Source organism: Gorilla gorilla, chromosome 18, assembly GCF_029281585.2.
Source record: "Gorilla gorilla gorilla isolate KB3781 chromosome 18, NHGRI_mGorGor1-v2.1_pri, whole genome shotgun sequence".
In the NCBI taxonomy this organism is placed as follows: Eukaryota; Metazoa; Chordata; class Mammalia; order Primates; family Hominidae; genus Gorilla; species Gorilla gorilla.
The window spans coordinates 5,734,734-5,760,509 of record NC_073242.2 but is presented as its reverse complement, the minus strand read 5'-3'; the positions used below and the strand labels follow the sequence as shown (position 1 = coordinate 5,760,509).

The 25,776-nt window shown below is 61.6% G+C and overlaps 1 protein-coding gene across 8 annotated transcripts in view; it reads left to right on the top strand.

Moving 5' to 3' along the window:
- Nucleotides 1-3,249: 3,249 nt before the first annotated feature.
- The window catches only part of PKD1 (polycystin 1, transient receptor potential channel interacting), a 50,862-nt gene continuing 28,335 nt past the window's right edge, over nucleotides 3,250-25,776 (top strand). For 2 of the 8 annotated variants that reach the window (XM_055364945.2, XM_055364944.2), the window contains exons 1-12: nucleotides 3,250-3,925; nucleotides 19,388-19,459; nucleotides 19,581-19,652; nucleotides 19,921-20,090; nucleotides 20,304-20,975; nucleotides 21,094-21,277; nucleotides 21,713-21,933; nucleotides 22,122-22,237; nucleotides 22,647-22,773; nucleotides 23,135-23,382; nucleotides 23,847-24,602; nucleotides 25,507-25,638. In XM_055364945.2, coding sequence (XP_055220920.2) covers nucleotides 3,711-3,925; nucleotides 19,388-19,459; nucleotides 19,581-19,652; nucleotides 19,921-20,090; nucleotides 20,304-20,975; nucleotides 21,094-21,277; nucleotides 21,713-21,933; nucleotides 22,122-22,237; nucleotides 22,647-22,773; nucleotides 23,135-23,382; nucleotides 23,847-24,602; nucleotides 25,507-25,638 — 2,985 coding nt within the window. In that variant the 5' untranslated portion in view covers nucleotides 3,250-3,710. Of the gene's footprint in view, nucleotides 3,926-3,966; nucleotides 4,372-15,470; nucleotides 15,541-15,569; nucleotides 16,805-18,567; nucleotides 18,639-19,387; nucleotides 19,460-19,580; nucleotides 19,653-19,920; nucleotides 20,091-20,303; nucleotides 20,976-21,093; nucleotides 21,278-21,712; nucleotides 21,934-22,121; nucleotides 22,238-22,646; nucleotides 22,774-23,134; nucleotides 23,383-23,846; nucleotides 24,603-25,506; nucleotides 25,639-25,776 lie in introns of those variants that run through there. The other 6 variants (XM_055364948.2, XM_063699912.1, XM_055364947.2 and 3 more) reach the window with 6 other exon arrangements.

Here is a 25,776-nt window from a genome sequence, read left to right as displayed (position 1 = left end):
CGGGTTCAAGCGATTCTCCTGCCTCAGCCTCCCAAGTAGCTGGGAATACAGGCGTGCACCCCCACACCCAGCTAATTTTTGTATTCTTAGTAGAGATGGGGTTTTGCGATGTTGGCCAGGCTGGTCTTGAACTCCTGACCTCAAGTGATCCACCCACCTCGGCCTCCTGTAGTGCTGGGATTACAGGCGTGAGCCACCGCACCCAGTCCATGATTTCCATCTTTACCTTTCAGTGATCTGGGCTGTCAGGGTGTCCAGCTGTCCTGTGACCCTCTGCGGATGGTTCTTCAGGCCTCTCTACTCAGGTGGGAGTCCCTGAATTAGGGTGTGCTTGTGGAAGCTTCAGTTTTGATCTGGTTTCAAGATTTGATGCAGTGAGCAAGTGAAAGTACCCAAGAGAGCCTCTAGGGGGCGGTGGTGTTTAAGGCCACGTTCTTTTTTTTCTTCTCTTTTCTTTTCTTTTCTTTTTTTTTTTTTTTTGAGATGGAGTCTAGCTTTGTCGCCAGACTGGAGCGCAGTGGCGCGATCTCGGCTCACTGCAACCTCCACCTCCTGGGTTCAAGCTATTCTCCTGCCTCAGCCTCCCGAGTAGCTGGGATTACAGGCACACACCGCCACACCCAGCTAATTTTTGTATTTTTAGTAGAGACGGGGTTTCACCATGTTGGCCAGGATGGTCTCCATCCCCTGACCTGGTGATCCACTCACCTCGGCCTCCCAAAGTGCTGGGATTACAGGCGTGAGCCACCGCGTCCGGCCAAAGGCCAAGTTCTTATCTAACCTTTTCCTCTGACCTTGCCTAACATCTGTAATGCCAAAATAGTTAACAAGCCCTATTTTGTGTACAATACAGCTTATTAACTGTGCTACTCAAAGTCTCTATATCTTTACTGACATAAAAAAAATTGTCTCTTTGGCCGGGTACGGTGGCTCATGCTTGTAATCCCAGCACTTTGGAAGGCCGAGGCAGGTGGATCACTTGAAGCCAGGAGTTAGAGACCAACCTGGCCAGCATGGTGAAACCCTGTCTCTACTAAAATTACAAAAATTAGCCAGGTGTGGTGGTGCACGCCTGTAATCTCAGCTACTCAGGAGGCTGAGGCACGAGAATCACTTGAACCTGGGAGGCAGATGTTGTGGTGAGCTGAGATCGTGCCACTGCACTCCAACATCCTGGGCAACAGAGCGAGATTCTGTTTCAAAAAAAAAAAATTGTCTCTCTCTCTCTCTCTCTCTCTTTTTTTAGACAGGATCTCACTCTGTCATGTAGGCTGGAGTGCAGTGGTGCCATCATGGCTTACTGCAGCCTTGACCTTCTGGGCTCAAGTGAGCCTCCCACCTCATCCTCCCAAATAACTGGGACCACAGGCGAGCTCCGCTATGCCTGGCTAATTTTTTGTTTGTATTTTTTGTAGAAATGGGGTCTCTTGGCTGGGCGCGGTGGCTCACACCTGTAATCCCAGCACTTTGGGAGGCCAAGGCGGGTGGATCACGAGGTCAGGAGATCGAGACCATCCTGGCTAACACGGTGAAACTCTGTCTCTACTAAAAATACAAAAAATTCTCCGGGCGTGGTGGCGGGCGCCTGTAGTCCCAGCTACTCGGGAGGCGAGGCAGGAGAACGGCGTGCACCTGGGAGGCGGAGCTTGCAGCGAGCCGAAATCGCGCCACTGCACTCCAGCCTGGGTGGCAGAGCGAGACTCCGTCTCAAAAAAAGAAAAAACAACAAACAAAAAAAAAGAAATGGGGTCTCTCTGTGTTGTCCAGGCTGGCCTCAGTGATCCTCCTTCCTTGGCCTCCCAAAGTGCTGGGATTACAGGCGTGAGCCACCGTGCCCGGCCCACGTGGTTTTTCAGATAGTTTAGAATTTCATTTCCAGGTAACTAATTTGCTTCTTTAAACATATGTCTTTTCTATTTAAGAAATCCTTTCTAAACAATTGCATTTTATTCCACAACCACCTTCCAACAATCATTGAGACTTGGTTAATCTGTTTTGCTCATTTGGCAGCAGTTTCTTGTGGCTGTTTCTTCCCTCCACTGGAGTCCTTGAATCTTAAGCCTGTCATTTGACTGCAATTAAAAGCTGGGTTTGGAATACAATCGCAGCCTTACCATCCACCTGCTGTGTGACCTGGTACATTTCTTTTTTTTTTTTGAGACGGAGTCTTGCTCTGTTGCCCAGGCTGGAGTGCAGTGGCGCAACCTCGGCTCACTGCAACCTCTGCCTCCCAGGTTCAAGCGATTCTACTGCCTCAGGCTCCCTAGTAGCTGCGATTATAGGTGCCTGCCACCATGCCTGGCTGATTTTTGTATTTTTAGTAGAGATGAGGTTTCACCATGTTGGCTAGGCTGGTCTCGAACTTCTGATCTCGTGATCTGCCCGCCTCGGCCTCCCAAAGTGCTGGGATTACAGGCATGAGCCACCACTCCCAGCCAGTTCTTTTTTCCTTTTTTTTTTTCGAGACAGGGTCTTACTCTGTTGCCCAGGCTGGAGTGCAGTGGCACAATCACGGCTCAGCGCAGCCACTGCCTCCTGGGCTCACACGCTCCTCCGGCCTCAGCCTCTCGAGTACCTGGGACTACAAGCGTGAGCCAGTTTGGCTAATTTTTGTAGAAACGGGGTCTCGCCATGTTGGCCAGGCTGGTCTCCAACTCCTGGGCTCAAGGGATCCACCTTCCTCCCCCTCTCAAAGTTCTGGGATTACCGGAGTGAGCCACTGTGCCCTGCTGGCAAATTTCTTAAACTGTCTGTGCCTCAGTGACCTCATTTAATACAGGGACTAATTGTAGCACGCTTTTTCTAGAGCTGTGAAGATTCAATGGAATAAATAAGGCAATAAATGAATGGATGGGGAATGAAGGATGTGGGTTTCCTCCCTCTTGTCTTTCAATAAGCTCTCACCATCAACCTCCCATTGCCTGTTTTCTCTCTTCCCCCTCTCTCCCTCTGTCTCTCTCTCAGGAAACCTGGGGTAGGGAGGCTTGGAGCCAGCGGGTGCGTCGGGAGGCTGCGGGTACTGATTGGGGACGCGCACGGAGATTGCGGGAGAAGGATCCACCCCGCGGGAGAAGGATCAGGGTGGAGCCTGTGGCTGCTGCAGGAGGAGGAACCCGCCGCCTGGCCCACACCACAGGAGAAGGGCGGAGCCACATGGCACCCTGCCCACTGCTTCCCGCCCACGCACTTTAGCCTGCAGCGGGGCGGAGCGTGAAAAATACCTCGTGCGCCTCCGCCGACTCTGCAGTGCGACGGGCGGAGCTTCCAGACGCTCCGCCCCCACGTCGCATGCGCCCCGGGAACGCGTGGGGCGGAGCTTCCGGAGGCCCCGCCCTGCTGCCGACCCTGTGGAGCGGCGGGTGAAGCCTCCGGATGCCAGTCCCTCCTCGCTGGCCCGGTCGCGCTGTGGCGAAGGGGGCAGAGCCTGCACCCGCCCCGCCCCCCTCGCCCCGCCCGCCCCGCGCCGCGCGGGGAGGAGGAGGAGGAGCCGCGGCGGGGCCCGCACTGCAGCGCCAGCGTCCGAGCGGGCGGCCGAGCTCCCGGAGCGGCCTGGCCCCGAGCCCCGAGCGGGCGTCGCTCAGCAGCAGGTCGCGGCCGCAGCCCCATCCAGCCCCGCGCCCGCCATGCCGTCCGCGGGCCCCGCCTGAGCCGCGGCCTCCGCGCGCGGGCGGGCCTGGGGACGGCGGGGCCATGCGCGCGCTGCCCTAACGATGCCGCCCGCCGCGCCCGCCCGCCTGGCGCTGGCCCTGGGCCTGGGCCTGTGGCTCGGGGCGCTGGCGGGGGGCCCCGGGCGCGGCTGCGGGCCCTGCGAGCCCCCCTGCCTCTGCGGCCCAGCGCCCGGCGCCGCCTGCCGCGTCAACTGCTCGGGCCGCGGGCTGCGGACGCTCGGTCCCGCGCTGCGCATCCCCGCGGACGCCACAGCGCTGTGAGTAGCGGGCCCAGCGGCACCCGGGAGAGGCCGCGGGACGGGCGGGCGTGGGCGCGTTCCCTGGCCCGGGACGGGAAGCAGGACGCGGGCCAGGACGCTCCCAGGGCGAGGCTCCGGCGCGGCACGGCGGCCCTGCTAAATAAGGAACGCCTGGAGCCGCGGTTGGCACGGCCCCGGGGAGCCGAAAAACCCCGGGTCTGGAGACAGACGTCCCACCCGGGGGCTCTGCAGACGCCAGCGGGGGCGGGGCGCGGAGGCCGCGCTCAGCTGGGAGGACAAACAGTCGCTAATTGGAGAGGAATTGGGATGCGGCCTGGGGCTGCGGGGTACCGGAGAGGTGGGGATGGCTGTAGGGGGCGGCAGGGAAGAGTTCCAGGAGGTGTCTGGACAAGGATTTGATGGATGTGCAAGAATTGGGCTGATGCTTAGGAAGGGGCGATGAGGTGGGTCCAGAAGAAGGGGGGTGAACGGTGTGAGCAAAGACCGTGAGGCTGGAGGCTGGCCACGGGAGGTGTGAGGGGTAGGGGCAGGGTGGGAGGTGGGCTCGCGGGTGGGCTGGGGTCATGAAGGGCCTCAGGCGCTCTGCTATTGGGTTCCAAGGCTATCCTGAGAACAGGGGTGAGGGGGGATTGCCGTGGGGGGTTAAAGCCTTGTCATGTTCGCTTTCGGGAGATAAAAACAACAGGTGGCCTTTATGGAGACGCTGCCCAGAGCCAGGTCTGTGCCAGGCTCCTGTTGGGGGTCGTCATGCGGAATCCTGACTCTGACCATCCGAGGCGTAGGGACCGTGGAGATTTGCATTTCACAGATGAGGAAACAGGTTTGGAGAGGTGACACGACCTGTCCCAGGCATGACAGCCAGGACAGGACCTGTCCCAGGCATCACAGCCGGGATGTGCATAGCAGGGGTTTGGAACTATGAGGTGCCCAGGACCCAGGGTTGGATTGAAAAGGGCGCAGGGGACTAAGATAAGCAGACAGTTGTCCCCAGCGCTGGGGAGAGTCTTGGGACCAGTCTGATGCCTTGTATTTCCCAGGCTCCAGGCTCCTCGCCGGGACAGTGTCTCCTTGGGTGCGTGCTGGATCTGGATCCCTGGGGGGCGTGGCACACCCCCAGGCTTGCTAAACATTGGGTGGGTTCTGGCATTTGGTTTTGTAACGTTTCTGGGTCACTCCCGCCTGTGGCCACCCTTCCTTAGGGGAGCCGTGTGTCCTTGGGGCTTTGCTGGGTGGTCTCGAGGGTGGGAGAAGAATGGGTTCTCCTGGACCAATGGAGCCCGTGCCCCTCGGGGCCACATTGCTCCTGCGCTCCCTGACTGCGGACGCGTGTGTCTCGCGGCTGTCTCTGTGGAGATGGCCTCCTCCTGCCTGGCAACAGCGCCCACAGAATTGCATCAGACCTACCCCACCCGTTGTTTCTGATGCTGTAGCTGAGGGCTCCTCTGTCTGCCAGGCCGGTCACTGGGGACTCTGTCCAGGTCCTGGTGGTTCCTGCTTCCCAGCACCTGATGGTGTCCATGAGAGCAGCCCCTCAGGAGCTGTCCAGGAGAGAAGGGCGCTGGTGGCTGCTGAGCGGAGAGCAAGGCCCGTGTTCTCCAGGCCCTTGGCACAGCAGTGGAGCCCCCGCCCCTGCCTTGTGTTGTCCTCTTAGGCTCTGGTCCCGGGGTTTGGAGGAGGGGGACCCTGGGAGTTGGTGGCCTGTCCCAGCCTGAGCTGGCAAGATTCCGAATGCCAGGCCCCTCAAGTGTGCAACAGGGCACAGGGTGACCTCATGTGGGCAGGTGGGTGCTGTTCTGTACACACCTGGGGCCGCCGCTGGGAGAGTTCTGGAAGGTGGGGTGAGGGGACCCATGGGAAACTAGGGCCTTAGGAAGGATGTTAAGGCCCTGGCTGGCCCCCCAGGCCACCCTCTGTGCTGTGGGGGCAGCCCAGCCATTTTGCTGTCTACCCTGCAAACTCCTCCTCGGGGAGACGGCTGGGTTTTCCCCAGGGAAGAGGGGTCAAGCTGGGAGAGGTGAAGGACACAGATCACAGCCGCTGGCAGGGGTTTAAGGGTCCAGGAGCGTTGCTGTCTGGGTGTCACCAGTAGCCTTCCTGGGGGGCTCACGCAGGTGCGTCTCCACTTGTGGCTCCCTGGCTGCTGAAGCTCAGCAGGGACAGCTGTGTCCAGTTCCAGGTGGAGGACAGCCAGGGCTTCTGAGGCCACAGCCTGCCTTGGGTTAATGATGCTGCCGAGAGGTGGTGGCTTTTGGAAAAGATGGCGTACTGCGAAACGTGCTGCTCTGTGTGGCTCGAAGCTTCGTGGGGAGACGTGGGCAGAGCCGTGGCTGACTCACAGACCCCCCACCCCAGAGCCTGCCCTGCCCTCCCTGCCCCGACCCTTCTCCCTCCTGACCCATGTGTGTTTTTTTTGAGACAGAGTTCACTCTCGTTGCCAAGGCTGGAGTGCAATGGCACGATCTGGGCTCATGGCAACCTCCGCCTCCTGGGTTCAAGCGCTTTTCCTGCCTCAGCCTCCCGAGTAGCTGGGATTACAGGCGTGCACCACCATGCCTGGCTAATTTTGTATTTTTAGTAGAGACAGGGTTTCTCCATATTGGTCAGGCTGGTCTTGAACTCCTGACCTCAGATGATCCGCCCACCTCGGCCTCCCAAAGTGCTGGGATTACAGGCATGAGCCACCACGCCCAGCCCTGACCCATGTTTTGAACCAAATTCCAGCCACCCTTTTATCTGCAAGCATTTTGGAGGGCATCGCAATACTGCAGACCCACCTAACACAACAGACAATTCCTTCATGCCGCCGAAGGCCTGGTGTGTTCACATTTTTGGTTTAATAGTTTGAATTAAGAGCCAAATAAGGTCCACACACTGCAATTAGTTGATGTCTTTTTTTTTTTTTTTTTTTTTTTTTTTGAGACGGAGTCTTGCTCTTGTCTCCAGGCCGCAGTGCAGTGGCATGATCTCAGCTCACCGCAACCTGCGACTCCCTGGTTCAAGCGATTCTCCTGCCTCAGCCTCCCGAGTACCTGGTAGCTGGGTTTACAGGCATGCACCACCGTGCCCAGCTAATTTTTGTAGTTTTAGTAGAGACGGGGTTTTACCGTGTTGGCCAGGATGGTCTCGATCTCCTGACCTCGTGATCTGCCCACCTCGGCCTCCCAAAGTGCTGGGATTACAGGCGTGAGCCACCGCACCCGGCCAATGTCTTTTAAAAATATATACTTTTTTTTTTTTTTGAGACGGAGTTTCGCTGTTGTTGCCCAGGCTGGAGTGCAGTGGCGCGATCTCAGCTCACGGCAACCTCCGCCTCCCGGGTTCAAGCGATTCTCCTGCCTCAGCCTCTCCAGTAGCTGGGATTACAGGCATGTGCCACCATGCGTGGCTAATTTTGTATTTTTAGGAGAGACGGGGTTTCTCCACGTTGGTCAGGCTGGTCTCAAACTCCTGACCTCAAGTGATCCGCCTGCCTTGGCCTCCCAAAGTGTTGGGATTACAGGTGTGAGCCAGTGCGCCCAGACAAAAATATATATGTGTGTCTTTAAGGCTGGTCAAGCAAAGCAGTGGGACTGGAGAAAGAATGAAGAATTCTACCTGGCTGTGATCAATTCGTTGTGAACACCACTGTGCTTGGACCAGCTAGCTGATGTCTTTTGTTTTGTTTTGTTTGAGACGGAGTCTGGCTCTGTCACCCAGGCTGGAGGACAATGGTGTGATCTCGGCTCACTGCAGTCTCCACCTCCCGGGTTCAAGCGATTCTCCTGCCTCAGCCTCCTGAGTAGCTGGGATTACAGGCACGCGCCACCACGCCCGGCTAATTTTTAAAAATATTTTTAGTACAGATGGGGTTTCACCATGTTGGTCAGGCTGGTCTTGAACTCTTGGTCTTAGGTGATCTGCTTGCCTCGGCCTCCCAAAGTGCTGGGATTACAGGTGTGAGTGATGTCTTTTATTTATTTATTTATTTATTTATTTTTTATTATTATTTGAGATGGAGTCTCACTCTGTTGCCCAGGCTGGAGTGCAGCAGTGCCATCTCGGCTCACTGCAAGCTCCGCCTCCTGGGTTCACGCCATTCTCCTGCCTCAGCCTCCCGAGTAGCCTGGACTGGTGCCCGCCACCATGCCCAGCTAATTTTTTGTATTTTTAGTAGAGACGGGGTTTCACCGTGTTAGCCAGGATGGTCTGGATCTCCTGACCTCGTGATCCACCCGCCTCAGCCTCCCGAAGTGCTGGGATTACAGGCTTGAGCCACCGCCTGTCTTTTAAATGTCCGATGATGTCTAGGAGCTTCCCTTCCTCTCTTTTTCCTTGTGCAGTCTGTTGAAGAAACTGGCTCCTGCAGCCTGGATTTCTCGCTGTGTCTTGGGGGTGCCACCTCCGTGGTGCTGTGAGTGTGTCCTTTGTGTTTCTTGTAAATTGGTCGTTGGAGCTGACATCCCATTGTCCCAGAGGTTGTCCTGGCTGGCACTGACCTAGGTGTAGATGTCATCAGCTCAGGGCCCCCTGCTCTAAAGGCCACTTCTGGTGCTGGTTGCCACTCACCCTGGCTGGGGGTCACCTGGGTCTGCTGCTGTCTCACAAATGCTGGGGTCCAGGACTGGGCACATCGAGGGACTTGGTAGGTGCTTGGTTCACTGATGTAAAATATAGGAGCACCCAGGGCCTTGCCCTTTCCCACCTGCATCCCTGAATGACAGGAGCGTGTGGGAGAGTGTAGGGGCAGGAGGCGCAGACCCCGGGGCCCCTGCCTGGAATTGGCGTCGGGGAAGACAGGCATTCTGGAGCGACCCCTAGGCCTGATGCCTTAGAGCGCAACTGCCACAGACACAGCTTCCTTGGGGGGCTGGCCAGGCCACGGAGGGGCCCCTGGCTCCCATTTCTGGTCCCTGGATCCTGAGAGCGAGGACTAGGGATTGTCACCAAGGCCTCCATGAGCCCTCAGCAGAAGGAGGGCCACCCTCGAGGGCTCCGTTATCACTGGAGCCCGCGTTCAACCAACACGCAGATGATTCTCCAAGGACAGAGATGGATGATGGGGAGGGGGCTGGCCTGGAAGGACCCCCAGTGCAGGTGACATTGAAGCCAGGTTTCAAAGCTCCCACAGGGAGCTGCCCAGAGAGAGTCCCCAAGGGGCAAGGTGACTGGGGGGCAGGGGTATGGCCTCTGTCAGGAGAGCCTAGGAGAGGCCCGTGTCTTCTAGGAAGAGCCCTGGCAGCCGAGCGGAGGCAGTGGTGAGGACCTGCATCCTGCATGTCCAGCTGGCTTCACCCGGGGTCCCTGAGCCGGGTCTTACGTGGCTCCCGCACTCGGGCGTTCAGAACATGCCTGCGTGAGAAACGGTAGTTTCTTTATTAGCCACGGATGCAAACTGGCCACACTTGTGGACAAAGATGTGGACAAGAAGTCACACGCTCACTCCTGTACACGATTGCCGGCAGGGGTGGGGGAAGGGATGGGGAGGCTTTGGTTGTGTCTGCAGCAGTTGGGAATGTGGGGCACTCGAGCTCCCACTGCAGAGGCGACTGTGGAGACAGAGAGCACCTGCAGGTCATCCGTGCAGTATCGGCTTGCATCCAGATCATACAGGGAACACTATGATTCAACAACAGACAGGGACCCCGTTTAAACATGGACAAGGGGTCACTCACGCCTGGAATCCCAGCAGTTTGGGAGGCCAGGGTGGGTGGATCGCTTGAGCCCAGGAGTTTGACACCAGCCTGGGCAACAGGGTGAGACCCCGGTCTCTAAAAAGTAAAAGAACATTGGCCGGGCATGGTGGTGTGCATCTGTGGTCCCAGCTATTCAGGAGACTGAGGTGGGACATCACTTGAGCCGAGGAGGTCAAGGCTGCAGTGAGCTGTGATCACACCACTGCACTCCAGGCTGGGTCACAGAGCAAGACCCTGTCTCAAAAAAAAAAGAAAAAAAAAATCACAGGATCTGAACAGAGATTTCTCCAAAGAAGACGCACAGATGGCCAACAGCGTGTGAGAAGATGGTCGGCCTCATTAGTCATGAGGGAAACGGAAATCAAAACCACTGTCCAGCCGGGCGCGGTGCCTCACGCCTGTAATCCCAGCACTTTAGGAGAGCAGATGGCTTGAGGCCAGGAGTTTGAGGCCAGCCTGGGCAACATAGCGAGACCAATAAACAGATATTAGTGGTGGCGCCTGTAGTCCCAGCTAGTTGGGAGGCTGAGGGGGGGAGGATTCCCTGAGTCTATGAGGTTGAGACTGCAGTTAGCTGTGATGGTGCCACTGCACTCCAGCCTGGGCGACTAGGAAACGGTCTTTTAAAAAAAAAAACAAAAAAAAACAGGGTGGGCGCGGTGGTTCACGCCTGTAATCTCAGCACTTTGGGAGGCCAAGGTGGGGGGATCACAAGGTCAGGAGTTTGTGACCAGCCTGACCAACATGGTGAAACCCACCCCGTTCTACTAAAAATACAAAAATTAGCGAGGTGTGGTGGTGGGCGCCTGTAATCCCAGCTAATTAGGAGGCTGAGGCAGGAGAATCACTTGAACCCGGGAGGTGGAGGTTGCAGTGAGCCAATATCACACCACTGCACTCTAGCCTGGTCAACAGAGCGAGACTCTGTCTCAAAAAAAAAAAAAAAAAATGCTGAGCATGGTGGCGCATGCCTGTAGTCTCAGCTACTTTGGGGGCTGAGGCAGGAGAATCGCTTGAACCTGGGAGGCAGAGGTTGCAGTGAGGCAAGGTTGCACCATTGCACTCCAGCCTGGGAGACAGAGTGAAACTCTGTCTCAAAAAGAAAAGGTCTAGGAAGAGTCCGCAGCCTCTCCCCGCGGTGGCCCCGCCGGGCCCCGCGCTGAGCCCTCTGTGTTCTTGTCTCTCCATACCTCATCATGGCACTGCAGGGTTGCAGCCATTCCTGGTCTCATTTTACAGACCAGGAAACTGAGGCTCTGAGAAGCCGTGGTGGAGATGATTTCATCAGCATGCTCTGGGGCAGACCCCTGGAGCCGCACAGGGTGCCTGGGGCCCACACCAGTGCCCTGGTTTATAGACAGACAGAGGTGGCAGTGGCGCTTCCGAGTCGGGCTGGGATGTGCTTGCACTCCCCGAGGGGCCGAGGGGCCCTGGGCCCAGGTGCAGCTGCTTGGGTGCTGCCAGCCCCTCCCACCTCTCCCTCCCTGGCTCATCCCTGCTGTGTCCCTTCCCTCTAGTTTCCTGTTCAGTTTCAGGAAGGAGGCTGGGAACCCGGATGTAGGGAATTTGCGCTCTGGAGTCAGACCTGGGTTCACGTCCCAGCGCCTCCACCTCTGGTGTGACCTTGGTCCAGTCTCTCAGCCTCAGTTTCCTCACCTGTAAAGTGGGCTCCATGATTAGATGCACCCTGCAGGGCAGTGTAGCAGTGACCTGGCTCAGCCACTGGCAGCCCCAACAATCATACCTTGTTAAAGTAGCTCTGTCGGTTCCCTCAGGGGTTCCGGGGGCCCATTCCCCTGTCCTCCATGCACTGTGAGACCTGCCCTGCCACAGAGCAGAGTGTAACAGCCTGAGGGTGAGAGCCAGGCACTGTGCCTGTGCTTAGACCGGACACTGGACGCGGGAGCCAGTGCAGCCTGGGCGGGTGGACTGCTATGGACCCCTCAGCACCCAGCCTCGGTGCCTTCAGCGCAGGGCCGCGTGGCTGTGGGGGCTCACAAGACCCGGCCCACTCCTGCTTGTGCCTGCATCTGGGTGTTTGCCCATTGGTGCCTTTTGACGCGTTCTGGTGTGTATGAGACGTGCGGGGCTGGGAAGTGTTGGCAGAGCCGCGAGTACCGTCCTCACTCCTTTTGTTCTTTTGACGTAAGCTGGCGAGTGGCACTGCCTGAGTTCCGCTGTGTGCCCGCCCTGACGTGCGGACCCTGCTGCATCCTTGCCGTTAGGTGGTGGCGGTGTGCGCTGTCGCTGGTGGGCACCGAGAGCCTTTGGGAGCTTTGGGGAGGTTGTGCCAAGCTTGAGCCTCGACGTCCCCCTTCCCGGCTTTCTGTTGGCTCTTCTGAGGCCAGGGCATCTCTGTGAGGGCCTCCTGCTGGAGCCGTCTCTGTGGATCTCCTCTGCCATCCTGGCCCACGAGTGGGGGATGCGCTGGCCACCATCTGGTGACAGTGGCCGGGCACCGCTGCCAAATGTGGGTCCTGCATCTGCAAGCCCCTCCCTGGGTCCCCTAGGGTATGGGGTGGTTCTGCCACTGCCCTCGCTCCCCCACCTTAGGGTGCCTCTCCCCCTGCTCGTGGGGGAGACCCTGCCTGGGATCTGCTTTCCAGCGAGGAATATACTTTGGAGGGAGACACATGTGTTCTTTTCTGGAGCTCTGCAGTGGCCACGGCAGCCCAGCCCGCCAAGCACCCTGGAATGAAAACATCCCGCTGCCGTGTGGGCCTGGCCTGCACTCTGCTGCCTGCGCTCCAGCTGGCTGAGGCCGGGCACGTCTGTGGGCACAGCGGCGGGGGCGCCACAGTCTCCCTGCGGAGTGAGCGCAGCTGGAAAATGCAGCTCACGCCATTTCCCAGAACACCTCGCTCTTCATGGCTTGGCAGCTGTCCTCGCCTAAGGGCCGGGGTGCCCAGGCACTGGTGGCAGGAGAAGGGCTACATCTGGGGCTGAGGCGGGCTGGGTCCTTTTCTCCCTGCAGCTCCCGAGGCCCCGCCCTGGCCCAGCCTGGCGTTCCTGACCTTAGCAGCACCATGATCTGAAGACAGGCTGGCTTCTGTGAGGCCACCTCGGAAAGGGCTTTGTGCCCAGGCAGAGGCGGAAGCCAGCTCTTCCTTCTGGTTGAGGCAGGAACGAGGCCAGCGCTGGGGCAAGCACATGCCCAGGGAACGTCACAGCTGTGGGAGTACAGGGGCTCCGGGTTCTGAGCCCGTCCACTGTGCATCGTGGCCCTGGCCTCAGGATGGCTCGTGCCATCATTGGCTGTGCCCACAGCCGAGTGGGTGATGGGATTCCGGCTGCCCCGCTGGATCTGTGCTGCTGCCCTCTCCAGGGCACTGCTGTGCCCGCACAGCCAGGCGCAGATGGCCAGTTTGCTTGCCACCCCCCCCACCACCCTCTTCCTATCTTGGCTTCCTCCATTGACACACTGGACCCTGCTGGCTGCCCGGGGAGGTGTTTGGGGGATGGTGTTGGGGGAGGAGGAGGGCCCCTTGAGCCTCAGTGTGCCCATCAGGAGCATAGGGCCAGTGCAGCACCTGCCCACACAGGCTGTGAAGGGTGGGAGTGGAGAGGGATGCAAGGGGGTCGCAACGCCTAGCTCCATGTCAGCTGCGTGCAGGGGCACCAGGAGCCGGCCCTCATTCTCCCCTTGAACTGGAAGGGTGGCCCCGACCCCAGCAGCAGGTGGCATACGTATGAAGCGCTCTCCTTCCTACACCCCACGGGTGGGCTCGTCTCCAAACGGCCCTTTTTGAGCTGGCTGTGTTTTTCCATCCGTGTAGGCAAGGACATCGCAGACTCCCGTTTCTCATCTCCCTCGTTCAGCCTCCGAGGCCGGAGTCTCCATCCCTGTGCCTGCCTGTGGGTCCCGGGAGGACCTGAGGCTGCCCATGTCACCCCCGGCGTCTCATCCTGGGGACAGTTCAGCCGTGGGAGGGATCTGTAAGGACAGAATGCCTCTGAGCCTGGGGCTCCCCGGCTAGTCTCACACCCCATGTCCGGGACCCAGAGACCCTCGTGCAGGGCTCTGTTGCCTGGGGCCTGGCAGCCTCGTCCTCTATCAGAGGCTGCAACCCCCACCCTTCATGGGGCCAGGGTTGTGGCAGGCCTCCCTGGCCCTCCCCATGGAAGTGGTAGGCGGAGCCAGCAGCCGTCTGCCCAGCCCGGGGCTGCACTGTTTTTTTTCGAATGAGCACCGTCCCAAACTGCAGCCCGTTAATTTAAACAGGATCATTTCCGGCCCTGGAAGCCGCCTCACTCTCCTTAAATAGAAAGGAGCACAGCGCAGAGGGAAACAGATGAGGTCATGGCTCGGCTGGCCCAGCGAGGAAGGGGCCGCATTGGGGGTGGCACTGCCGCCTGTCCCCTGTCCTCTCCAGCGCCCACACTGCAGCCCATTTCCTCACCCTGGGCCTGCTCTCGGGAGGGACGGGCCTGGGGGTCCTCTTGCTGGGCGGAGGGGAACCGGCTCCTCCAGGAGAGGACGGGGCCTGGCAGGGGGCATGGGGCCTCCCTGGGTCTGGCGTCCTGTCCTGCCCCTGCCGAGGGAGGAGCGGTTACATAAGCTCCGCAGGCCGCCCCTCCGAGCCGGTCCCCCCAGCCCAGTTTCCAGTGAGGCAGCCAGCGCGGGCGGGGGTGCCGGGCCTGGCGCACGCCCGCCGCTGACCACACGCGTCTGGAATGTGCAGATGTTTCTTTGGGGGCTCCGTCCGGCCCCCAGACCCCACTCAGCATCTGGTCTGGGGAGTGGGCGCCTGGGGCACTCAGCTCTGAGTGTGAGGCTCTGAGGCAGGTCTGGTTTGTCTGGGGCCATTCCCTCTGCTGTGGATTGGGAGGGCCCCGGGAGCTGCCCCACACCCAGGGAAGTTCTCCTCAGTCCCACTGTTGCACGCCCCGACCCCGGCTCCCCCGGCCCAGGAGCGCCTGTGGGGCAGAAGGCCCAGCCCCAAGACTTCCCGGCCCTGCCAGCCTCAGGCTTCACCCACCCTCGTGCCAACTGTGGGCAGAGCCCAGGGGGAGGGCAGGAGAGCCAGCGCCTGGCTGGGAACACCCCCGAGGGGCCGAGGCTCCAGGGCGAGGGGGCCCGACCTGGGGTTCACACGCCCGGGTGGCGGGCAGACCCGCTGCAGCATGAGACACGTGTTAGCTACCTCGGGCCGGCAGGCTGGCCCTGCTGCCCACAGCCCTGGGACGTGGCCCCACCTGTGACGGGTGTGGAGGGGCAGCCTCCAGGCGTGGCCACACCCTCTGCTGTTGCTGCTCCTGCTCCAGGATTGGCAAGGGTGCTGGGAAGGGGTGAAGATCCGTACTGTGGCCACACAGCTGGGACTTCCTTCTCCACCCAGTGGTGCCCCAGCAGCCGCTAAGGAGCCCGCTGGGTCCCACGCTAGGATGGTCCTAACTCCTCCTGCCTTCCAGATCGGACGCTCGGCGCTGGGGGCCCCTTGGCGCTGGGGGCCCCTTGTGTCCCGGGGCTGGGGCACCGTCCTGCCCCCCATGGGGGTGTACTCCTCCCGACAAGCTTGGCTTCAGCTTCCCTGGGAGCACATCCTGGCCCTCGGGCACCCATCAGGCTGTCCCTGTGCACCTGGCTCCCACCCTTCCAGCTCATAGCAGGAACTGGGGTGAGGAGTGCGTGGGGCAGCAAGGGCCTGGGACCCCAGAGGACCCTGCACTCTGCTCTGTGCTCTTGCCTGGGCTTAGGGCCGCTCGGTGGTCCTGCTGCCAGATGCCTGGGCCCTGCTGTGTCTCCCATCCTTGCAGGGAACCAGAACGTGGGGGCAGGGCATCAGACAGCGGCGATGATGTCACCTGGCGGGTGCAGAGGAAGCCCGAGGGGCGGGGTGGGGGGGCTGGCGCGAGGCTGCCTGGCTAGGCCTTGGCGTTCCCCCAGAACGGCGATGGCAAAAGCAGATGGAGACGTGGAAAAGTACGGGAGCAAGCGGGGTGAGGACTCCACGGGGACCCCTGTGCTGGTCCCTGTCCCTGAAGCCCACACCTGAGTCCTGCCCAGGGCAGATGCTTCCACACCCAGGGGGCACCTGAGTCCTACCCAGGGCAGACGCTTCCACACCCTGGGGGCTGAGGGACTGCACCTGGCTCCTGTCTGGGCCCCAGCTTCATTCCACTGCCCTGGGCCCTGGGAGCTCGGCCGAGCGGGGTCCCCAAGACCTTGCTGCATTTATGGGCCTTGGGCTGGGGTGAGGGCCGGGAGAAGGAGCCAGCCTGGAGCCTGGCACGCAGGGAGTGCATGGCCAGAACCGGTGACAGGCGGGGCTGCCTGCTGGCGTGGAAGAAGTGTCCATGGCACCCCCAGGCCTGGTTCACAGTGGGATGGGCGGGGAGCGTGGGGGCTCTGGGGTCCTCGGCTGACCTGCCCCCACCCCTGCCCTGGGTTGTCAGCTCCCAGCAGCAGCCACTCTTGATGGATTTTCCAGAAAATGAGGTGTGGCCAAACATCTTCAGGCTTTTCCTTCTTTCCTTTCTCCCGTGGCCTGGGTGGGAGCTGCTCCCCATGCCTGGGGGCAGGTGCGAGAGCCTGTGCCCCTCCCCGGGGCAGTTTCACAGCTGTGTCCCTTCCAGGGGGCCTGCCTGTGTTCACCGTGGCCTCTGCAGCACCTCTCGCCCCTTAGGGCTGCTGCGCCTCGGGTCCCGGTGCCTCATTCTCCCTAAAGCATTGGTTCTGCTGCCGCCGCAGCCGCTGGAAAGTCCCTCCTCAGGTCTAACTGCAGTTCCTCACGGCACAGTGTTCCCCCTCGGGCATGGTGCTTGGGCAGCGGGTGTGAGTCCAGCGGCCTCACCCTGTCTCGAGAATGGCCTCTTGCTGGTCTCCCAGCCGCCACCCTGTCCCACCCCACGGCGGGGATGGTGTGGATGCCTAGCAGCGCGGCTGTGGGCCCACCCATCCTTATGGGCAGTGGGGAGCACCTCAGCCCGTGTCCCTCCCTTGGTGTAGAGGAGGGGACGGCAGAGAAGCAGGGTTCAGTTAGGGGGGAAGCGGTGGCCCTGCCGGAGGGGCCGTTCCCTGTGTGCCTGGCCCCCAGATCTTCTCCCCTCCCGGAGCCCAGGGCACTGGCATAGGCTCTCTGAGTGTCCCACAGCCCCTGGGGGAAGGGAACTGCACCCCCAATCGTGCCCTCCATCCGCAGATGGAACGAGAAGCTCCGGGAGCCAGTGCCCAGCGTCTCATCTGTCTGGGCGCCCAGCCCAGGTGAGGGCCCGGCTCCACCGTCCGTGGCTGGTGCTGCTTCCTGGCACGGAGAAGGCCTCGGCTGCTCTGTCCCCTCAGCTGGGGTGGCCTCTGGTCCCCTTCTTTGTTGGTTCCCTTTTCAAGCCGTTGCCCTGGCCCCGGGCCCCACCGGGCAGCCTGTGTGTGTGTGTCTCCTGCGCCGGGTAGGCTGCTGCGGGAGCGGAGCTCTGGTGGGAGGAGCAGGGCTGGAGGCTGGCAGGGGCTGGGCGGGTGCTCAGGGATGGAGGCCGGCAGGGGCTGGGCGGGTGCTCAGGGATGGAGGCCGGCAGGGGCTGGGCGGGTGCTCAGGGATGGAGGCTGGCAGGGGCTGGCAGAGGCTGGCCAGGTGCTCAGGGATGGAGGCCGCCCTGGCTTGGGCCTGGCTGCCGGGTGGTCATTGCTGGGAAGAGCAAGTCTAGGCGGAGGCACCTGCTGGGTCACTCGTGGGGAGGGTGACACCTGGGGAAGTAGAGGCCCGTGGCAGGAGGTGAGGCCTCGGGGTCCTGGGGAGCAGGGGGGTGGTGTGCAGACCTGCGGAGCCACAGTCCCTGTGCCAGGAGCACTACTGGGAGTGCGTGGGACCAGGAGGGGTGCCCAGGGAGGGCGGCAGGGTGACCCCTGAGGTGCTTGAGGCCGAGGGGAGGTGGAGTTCTCGGTTTGCCCCAGCTCTCTGGCTTCTCACCTCCGCATCACCAGCTCCAGGACCTGGTTTGTAACTCGGGCAGCTCTGAAAAGAGAGACATGCTGCCGCCCTGTGGTTTCTGTTGCTTTTTCTTCACTGACTACTGACATGGGATGTCTTTCCCACGGCTGTGACCAATTGTGCTTCTTCTAATTGCCTGGTTTTTCTTTTTTTGTTTTTGGAGTTTTTTCTTTCTTTCCTCCCTCCCTCTCGCCCTCCGTCCTTTTTTTTTTTATTTTTTGAGATGGAGCTTCACTCTTGCAGGATGGGGTGCTGGAGTGCAGGGGTGCGATCTTAGCTCACTGCAACCTCTGCCTCCCGGGTTCACGTGATTCTCCTGCCTCAGCCTCCCGAGTGGCTGGCACTACAGGCTCCCGCCGCCATGCCCGGCTAATTTTTGCGTTTTTAGTAGAGACGGGGTTTCACCCTGTTGGCCAGGATGGTCTCGATCTCTTGATCTCATGATCCACCCACCTTGGCCTCCCAAAGTTCTGGCATTACAGGAGTGAGCCACCGTGCCCGGCCATCTTTCTTTCCTTGCTTTCTCTTTCTTTTCTTTCGAGACCGGGTCTTGCTCTGTCGCCCAGGCTGGACTGCAGTGGCACAATCATAGCTCACTGCAGCCTCGACCTCCCTGGCTCAAGCGATCCTTCCTCCTCAGCCCCCCGAGTAGCTGAAACTACAGCTACACACCACCATGCCTGGCTGATTCTTTTTTTCCTTGTAGAGATGGGGTCTTGCTATGCTGTCCATCCTGGTCTCAAACTCCTGGCCTTCCCAAAGCACTGGGATTACAGGCATAAGCCACCACACCCAGTTTCCTTTTCTTCTTTTTAACTGGAATAGTTGACTTTTTCTTTATTAGCTGTGTGTCAGGAGGGTATTTTTGGCCTTTAGTATGTCGTCTAAGTTGCTAGTGCTTTTCTGAGATTGTAGTTTGTTTTCTAATTTTATTTATATTTTGTGTAGAAGTTGTGTATTTTAGATGGAGTTAGGTCGGCTGGTCTTTGATGTTTTATTTGTTAATTATGTACGTATGTATTTGTTTTTGAGGTAGAGTCTCGCCGTTTCACCCAGGCTGGAGTACAGTGATGCGATCTCAGCTCCCTGTAGCCTTGACCTCTCTGGGCTCAAGTGATTTTTCTCTTCTCTACCTCCCGAGTACTTGGGACCCCAGGCGCATGCCACCATGCCTGGCTAATGTGTATTTTTTGTAGATACGGGGTCTCACTGTGTTGCCCAGGGTGGTTTCAAAATCCTGGGCTCAGGCGATCCTTCCGTCTCAGCTCCCACGGTGCTGTGTTACCGGCGTGTGCCCCAGTGCCTGGCCGTCTTGGAGGTCTTGTTTCTCTGGGTTTATGCCTCGAGGTGGCGCCTGCTCCCCTGTGCTCCCTGGTAGCCTGGTAGTGAGCCTCCTTCTCACACAGTCATACCTGGTTGTGGTCCCACAGTGGGACCACCCTGTTGGGTTCAGAACAGGAGATGGGGGCCCCTCGAGTCTGTGTGGGGGCTGTGGACAGGGTTGGGAGACCTTGGCTCTATGGGGGACTGTGGACAGGGGATGGGGGGCCTTGGCCCTGCGTGGGATGGGTTGGGGGTCTGTGCCCTTCCTGGCCCTGGGTGGACAGGTCCATGTGGCACTCGGCATAGGGCTGAGATGGGTGCAGAGGGCTGAGGCCCCCAGGCCTCTCCTGGCTTGGTTTCCCCAGATGAGTGTTCATTTGGGTCTTCCATCAGAAAGGCCCCTCCTGACCTCTGGGAGTGGGGAGCTCAAGGGTGGGAGGCCATAGCTTGGGGATGCTGGCAATGTGTGGGATGGGCCCAGGGATGGCCTCTGGCCTACTAGGGGCTCTGGCCCTGACCCACGGCCACTCACTCCTCAGAGACGTCTCCCACAACCTGCTCCGGGCGCTGGACGTTGGGCTCCTGGCGAACCTCTCGGCGCTGGCAGAGCTGTGAGTGTCCCCCAGTCGTGCCAGCATGCGGGGCTCACTCCGGGTGGGCTGGCGGCACCGCCTCTTGCTGCTCAGCTGTGGGGGCTTCCGTCAGCTTTGCCGAATCCCCCCTCTCTTCCAGGGATATAAGCAACAACAAGATTTCTACGTTAGAAGAAGGAATATTTGCTAATTTATTTAATTTAAGTGAAATGTAAGTTGTGGTTCTTTGGGTGGGGTCCTGGCTGGACCCCAGGCCCCCAATATCCCTTCTGCCCTCCCAGTTGGTCCGTGTCCCCTTCCAGGCTTGAGACCAGATCCTGGGGGCAGTTCACTGCCTGCTTGGAGCCCCCCAGTGCCGGCTTGGTTGGGGCAGGGGAGGCGGTGCTGTCAGGGTGGCTCCAGGGCCTGGTTGCCAGTGGGGGGCTGGCGTAGACCCTTCCCACCAGACCTGGTCCCCAACACCTGCCCCTGCCCCGCAGAAACCTGAGTGGGAACCCGTTTGAGTGTGACTGTGGCCTGGCGTGGCTGCCGCGATGGGCGGAGGAGCAGCAGGTGCGGGTGGTGCAGCCCGAGGCAGCCACGTGTGCTGGGCCTGGCTCCCTGGCTGGCCAGCCTCTGCTTGGCATCCCCTTGCTGGACAGTGGCTGTGGTGAGTGCCGGTGGGTGGGGCCAGCTCTGTCCTTCCCAGCCAGGTGGGACCTGGGCCCTGCAGACACTGGGCAGGGCTCAGGAAGGCCTCTCTTCGGGGGGCCTCTGGGCCAAGGGAACAGCATGGGAGCCTGTGAGTGCGGCGGGCGGATGGGGGGACGTGGGGTGGAGCCAGGAGGAGCAGAACCCGGGGTCCAGTGGCTGCCTCTTCTAGGTGAGGAGTATGTCGCCTGCCTCCCTGACAACAGCTCAGGCACCGTGGCAGCAGTGTCCTTTTCAGCTGCCCACGAAGGCCTGCTTCAGCCAGAGGCCTGCAGCGCCTTCTGCTTCTCCACCGGCCAGGGCCTCGCAGCCCTCTCGGAGCAGGGCTGGTGCCTGTGTGGGGCGGCCCAGCCCTCCAGTGCCTCCTTCGCCTGCCTGTCCCTCTGCTCCAGCCCCCCGCCGCCTCCCGCCCCCACCTGTAGGGGCCCCACCCTCCTCCAGCACGTCTTCCCTGCCTCCCCAGGGGCCGCCCTGGTGGGGCCCCACGGACCCCTGGCCTCTGGCCAGCTAGCAGCCTTCCACATCGCTGCCCCGCTCCCTGTCACTGCCACACGCTGGGACTTCGGAGATGGCTCCCCCGAGGTGGATGCCGCTGGGCCGGCTGCCTCGCATCGCTATGTGCTGCCTGGGCGCTATCACGTGACGGCTGTGCTGGCCCTGGGGGCCGGCTCAGCCCTGCTGGGGACAGACGTGCAGGTGGAAGCGGCACCTGCCGCCCTGGAGCTCGTGTGCCCGTCCTCGGTGCAGAGTGACAAGAGCCTCGACCTCAGCATCCAGAACCGCGGTGGTTCAGGCCTGGAGGCCGCCTACAGCATCGTGGCCCTGGGCGAGGAGCCGGCCCGAGGTGAGTGTCTGCTGCCCACTCCCCTTCCTCCCCAGGGCCATCCAGATGGGGCAGAGCCTGGTACCCCCGTCTTGGGCCCACACTGACCGTTGACACCCTCGTTCCCACCGGTCTCCAGCGGTGCACCCGCTCTGCCCCTCGGACACGGAGATCTTCCCTGGCAACGGGCACTGCTACCGCCTGGTGGTGGAGAAGGCGGCCTGGCTGCAGGCGCAGGAGCAGTGTCGGGCCTGGGCCGGGGCCGCCCTGGCAATGGTGGACAGTCCCGCCGTGCAGCGCTTCCTGGTCTCCCGGGTCACCAGGTGCCTGCCCCCACCCGCCGAGGGGCCATAGGTTGGGAGATCTCTGAAGCACTGGGGCAGAGCCTGCGGCTGGGGAGTCTCAGGAGGAGGGAGGTGGGAGCTGGGCCGGCCCTGGTGAGCAGGTGGCGCCGGCCGGTGGGGCCGTTCCTGTCAGCTCTGCAGATGCAGAGGTGGAGGCGAGCTGGGGGCAGCCTCCGGACACTCCTGGGTACGCCATACGGGAGGTGGCTTGCACGGGGATCCCTGCCGGTGCCCACAGGCCCCGTGGGTGGGTGCTGCTGTGAGCCTGGGCTGGTGGGCCCTGCTCTCCGGGCTCTGAGCCTCAGTTTCCCCATCTGGAAAGGGGGACAGTGATGGGGCTCCCAGCGGGCTGCTGTGAGGGTGGGAGGATGGAGGAGTGCCCTGAGCCCCCTGCCATCCCACACCCGCCCCCAGGAGCCTAGACGTGTGGATCGGCTTCTCGACTGTGCAGGGGGTGGAGGTGGGCCCAGCGCCGCAGGGCGAGGCCTTCAGCCTGGAGAGCTGCCAGAACTGGCTGCCCGGGGAGCCACACCCAGCCACAGCCGAGCACTGCGTCCGGCTCGGGCCCACCGGGTGGTGTAACACCGACCTGTGCTCAGCGCCGCACAGCTACGTCTGCGAGCTGCGGCCTGGAGGTGTGCGGGGGGCCAGGCAGGGGCCTGAGACGCTGGCTGTGGTTAGGGGCCTGCCGAGCACCCGCGGTGGAGCCTGGGCTGAGGAGGAGGGGCTGGTGGGGGGGTTCTCGGGCGGCTCGGTCCCCAGTCTGTTCGTCCTGGTGTCCTGGGCCCTGGCCCGGCGCCTCACTGTGCACTCGCCACCCCAGGCCCAGTGCAGGATGCCGAGAACCTCCTGGTGGGAGCGCCCAGTGGGGACCTGCAGGGACCCCTGACGCCTCTGGCACAGCAGGACGGCCTCTCAGCCCCGCACGAGCCCGTGGAGGTAGTCGGCCCCCCACGTTCTACAACCTGCCCTCCTGCCTGCCCCTGGAGGCCTTGCCTGCCCTGCCCACTGTGGGTCTCGCCAAAAAACTTGGGGGCCTTAATGTTGCTTGTGCCCAGTGAAGATGGTTGGGAAAATCCAGAGTGCAGAGAGGAAAGCGTTTACTCACATTACCCCCAGGCCTTTTCTCTGAGTGTGTGTGAGTTATTCCTGAAAGGCAGGTCAGGGGTCCTGCCCCCCATGGACAGTTTCCATCAGAGTCTTCCTCTCGAGTGACAGGAGCTAGGCCTGTGGGGGTCTGATGGCTCGCTCTCCTTCCCTCCCCTCTTCCTGGGAAGTTCAGGTGGGGGAGTCTGGGCTTCAGGCTGGGGTGGGGTCTGTGGAGCTGAGGCGGCCCCCTGCCCACCAGGTCATGGTATTCCCGGGCCTGCATCTGAGCCGTGAAGCCTTCCTCACCACGGCCGAATTTGGGACCCAGGAGCTCCGGCGGCCCGCCCAGCTGCGGCTGCAGGTGTACCGGCTCCTCAGCACAGCAGGTGGGACTCTGGGTGGTGGGTGGTGGGCACCGCAGGACTCGGGGTGGCCTCTCTGAGCTCTCACGTCTGCTGGTCCTGTGGTCACCAGAGTGGTTCCCAGTCTTAGGTGGACAGAGCAGGGATTCCAGAGACACCAGCTCATTCCAGGTGTCCTGGGGGTGGATTGGGTGGGGCCTGCCTGGGGGCCGGCCTGGGTCAGTCGGCTGGCCGGAGACAGGGACGCAGCACTGGGCTGGGAGTGCTGCCCGGGCGGGGAGACCTGTCCTCACAGCAAGGCCAGGCTTGCTGGTGCAGGCAGTTGGGCATCTCTGACGGTGGCCTGTGGGCGAATCAGGGCCCCCACACCCTCCCCTCCTCGCAGGGACCCCGGAGAACGGCAGCGAGCCTGAGAGCAGGTCCCCGGACAACAGGACCCAGCTGGCCCCCGCATGCATGCCAGGGGGACGCTGGTGCCCTGGAGCCAACATCTGCTTGCCGCTGGACGCCTCCTGCCACCCCCAGGCCTGCGCCAATGGCTGCACGTCAGGGCCAGGGCTACCCGGGGCCCCCTATGCGCTATGGAGAGAGTTCCTGTTCTCCGTTCCCGCGGGGCCCCCCGCACAGTACTCGGTGTGTGGCCCTGACCTGGGTCTGTTCCCTACATCTCCTCAGGCCACCTTCCTGTCTGCTGCCCAAGGTCTGGGTCTGCTCACCAGACACACCCAGCCTGCAGGCCCCTCCCACGTCCTTGCCACCTCTGACCTCCGACCTCCAACCTCCGACCTCTGCAGTGCCCTTGGCCCTCTCCCAGTGGGAGAAGCTCTTGCCTGGGCCCTTGGCACAAGCTGTGCCTCCTCTTCCTCTCTCCCAGCACAGCCGCTCCTTCCTGTCTGCCAGGTCTTGGCCTGTGTCCTCTCCCCATGTGTCCCCATCTGCAACTGTCCTGCCTGTCCTTGTCACGAGCACTGTGGGGAGGCTCCCTGAGGTGTGGCTGCTGAAGCGGGGAGCCCTGCGTGTCCACCCTCATCCGTCGTGCGGGGGTCCACGGGCCATGACCGTGAGGACGTGATGCAGCCCTGCCTCCCTCTCCACAGGTCACCCTCCACGGTCAGGATGTCCTCATGCTCCCTGGTGACCTCGTTGGCTTGCAGCACGACGCTGGCCCTGGCGCCCTCCTGCACTGCTCGCCGGCTCCCGGCCACCCTGGTCCCCAGTCCCTGTACCTCTCCGCCAACGCCTCGTCATGGCTGCCCCACTTGCCAGCCCAGCTGGAGGGCACTTGGGCCTGCCCTGCCTGTGCCCTGCGGCTGCTTGCAGCCACGGAACAGCTCACCGTGCTCCTGGGCCTGAGGCCCAACCCTGGGCTGCGGCTGCCTGGGCGCTATGAGGTCCGGGCAGAGGTGGGCAATGGTGTGTCCAGGCACAACCTGTCCTGCAGCTTTGACGTGGTCTCCCCAGTGGCTGGGCTGCGGGTCATCTACCCTGCCCCCCGCGACGGCCGCCTCTACGTGCCCACCAACGGCTCAGCCTTGGTGCTCCAGGTGGACTCTGGTGCCAACGCCACGGCCACGGCTCGCTGGCCTGGGGGCAATGTCAGCGCCCGCTTTGAGAATGCCTGCCCTGCCCTGGTGGCCACCTTCGTGCCCGGCTGCCCCTGGGAGACCAATGATACCCTGTTCTCAGTGGTAGCACTGCCGTGGCTCAGTGAGGGGGAGCACGTGGTGGACGTTGTGGTGGAAAATAGCGCCAGCCGGGCCAACCTCAGCCTGCGAGTGACGGCGGAGGAGCCCATCTGTGGCCTCCGCGCCACGCCCAGCCCCGAGGCCCGTGTACTGCAGGGAGTCCTAGTGGTGAGTATGGCCGAGGCTCCACCACCAGCCCCCAGGCAGGTGCCTGCAGACAGGGTGCTCACACAGGGTGTGAGGCCTGGCTTCCCAGTGAGGGCAGCAGCCCAGTTACTGGGGACGTCGGCCCCGGGCAGGTCCTGCTGGCTGGCTCCTCAGGCTACCTGGTGGGCTTTAAATTCCTGGAAAATCACGGCTCTGACAGCGGCTCCGCTAACTCATTCCACTGTCTCATTTCACGAAATGAATTTAAAACTCCGCTCCCTGACCTCACACGAGCCCCCGTGAGTCTCTCACGCCCTCTGCTGTGTTCTCGCCTGGCTAAAGCGAGTGGCTTTTGAGGTGGAGTCTGAACCCCTGATGGGAAACTGCGGGCTGCCCGCGGTGCCACCATGCTGGGTACATGGGGGACAGGGCTGTCTCCGTCTTGCGGGTACCTGCCCCTTCACCAGGGGCCTTGGGAGGGGCCATCAGAAATGGCGTGACCTGTGCAGCCTGTCCTGAGTTCTGTAAGCCAGTGTGGGTGCCGTCCCTGTGAGGCCCGTGTGCCTCCCCTCACTGCTCCGAGCTCTCTGACTGAGGAGCTGGGGCAGGAGCCCCGGGAGGGTCTGAGAAGACTCAGAGAGAGGTGGACTCTTTGTAGCTGGTACTAGGTTTGCTTTACAGATGGGGAAACTGAGGCACAGAGAGGTTGAGGCATTAGTAGTACTACATGGCTGGCTGGAGAGCCGGACAGTCAGTGTCCCAGCCCGGGCTTGGCTCCCATGGCATGCAGAGCCCCGGGCACCTCCTCTCCTCTGTGCCCTGCGTGGGACTCTCCAGCCCGATGGGACGGGAGGTGTGTCCAGGAGGCGACAGGCTAAGGGCAGAGTCCTCCACAGAGCCCAGGCTGACACCAGTCCCCCCGCAGAGGTACAGCCCCGTGGTGGAGGCCGGCTCGGACATGGTCTTCCGGTGGACCATCAACGACAAGCAGTCCCTGACCTTCCAGAACGTGGTCTTCAATGTCATTTATCAGAGCGCGGCGGTCTTCAAGCTCTCAGTAGGTGGGCGGGGGTGGGGAGGGGAGGGGATGGGGCGGGGCGGGGCGGGGCGGGGGCGGGCTCCACCTTCACCTCTGCCTCCTGCTCTGCTTCATGCTGCCCGAGGACGCTGCCATGGCTGTGGGTGAGTGGAGGGA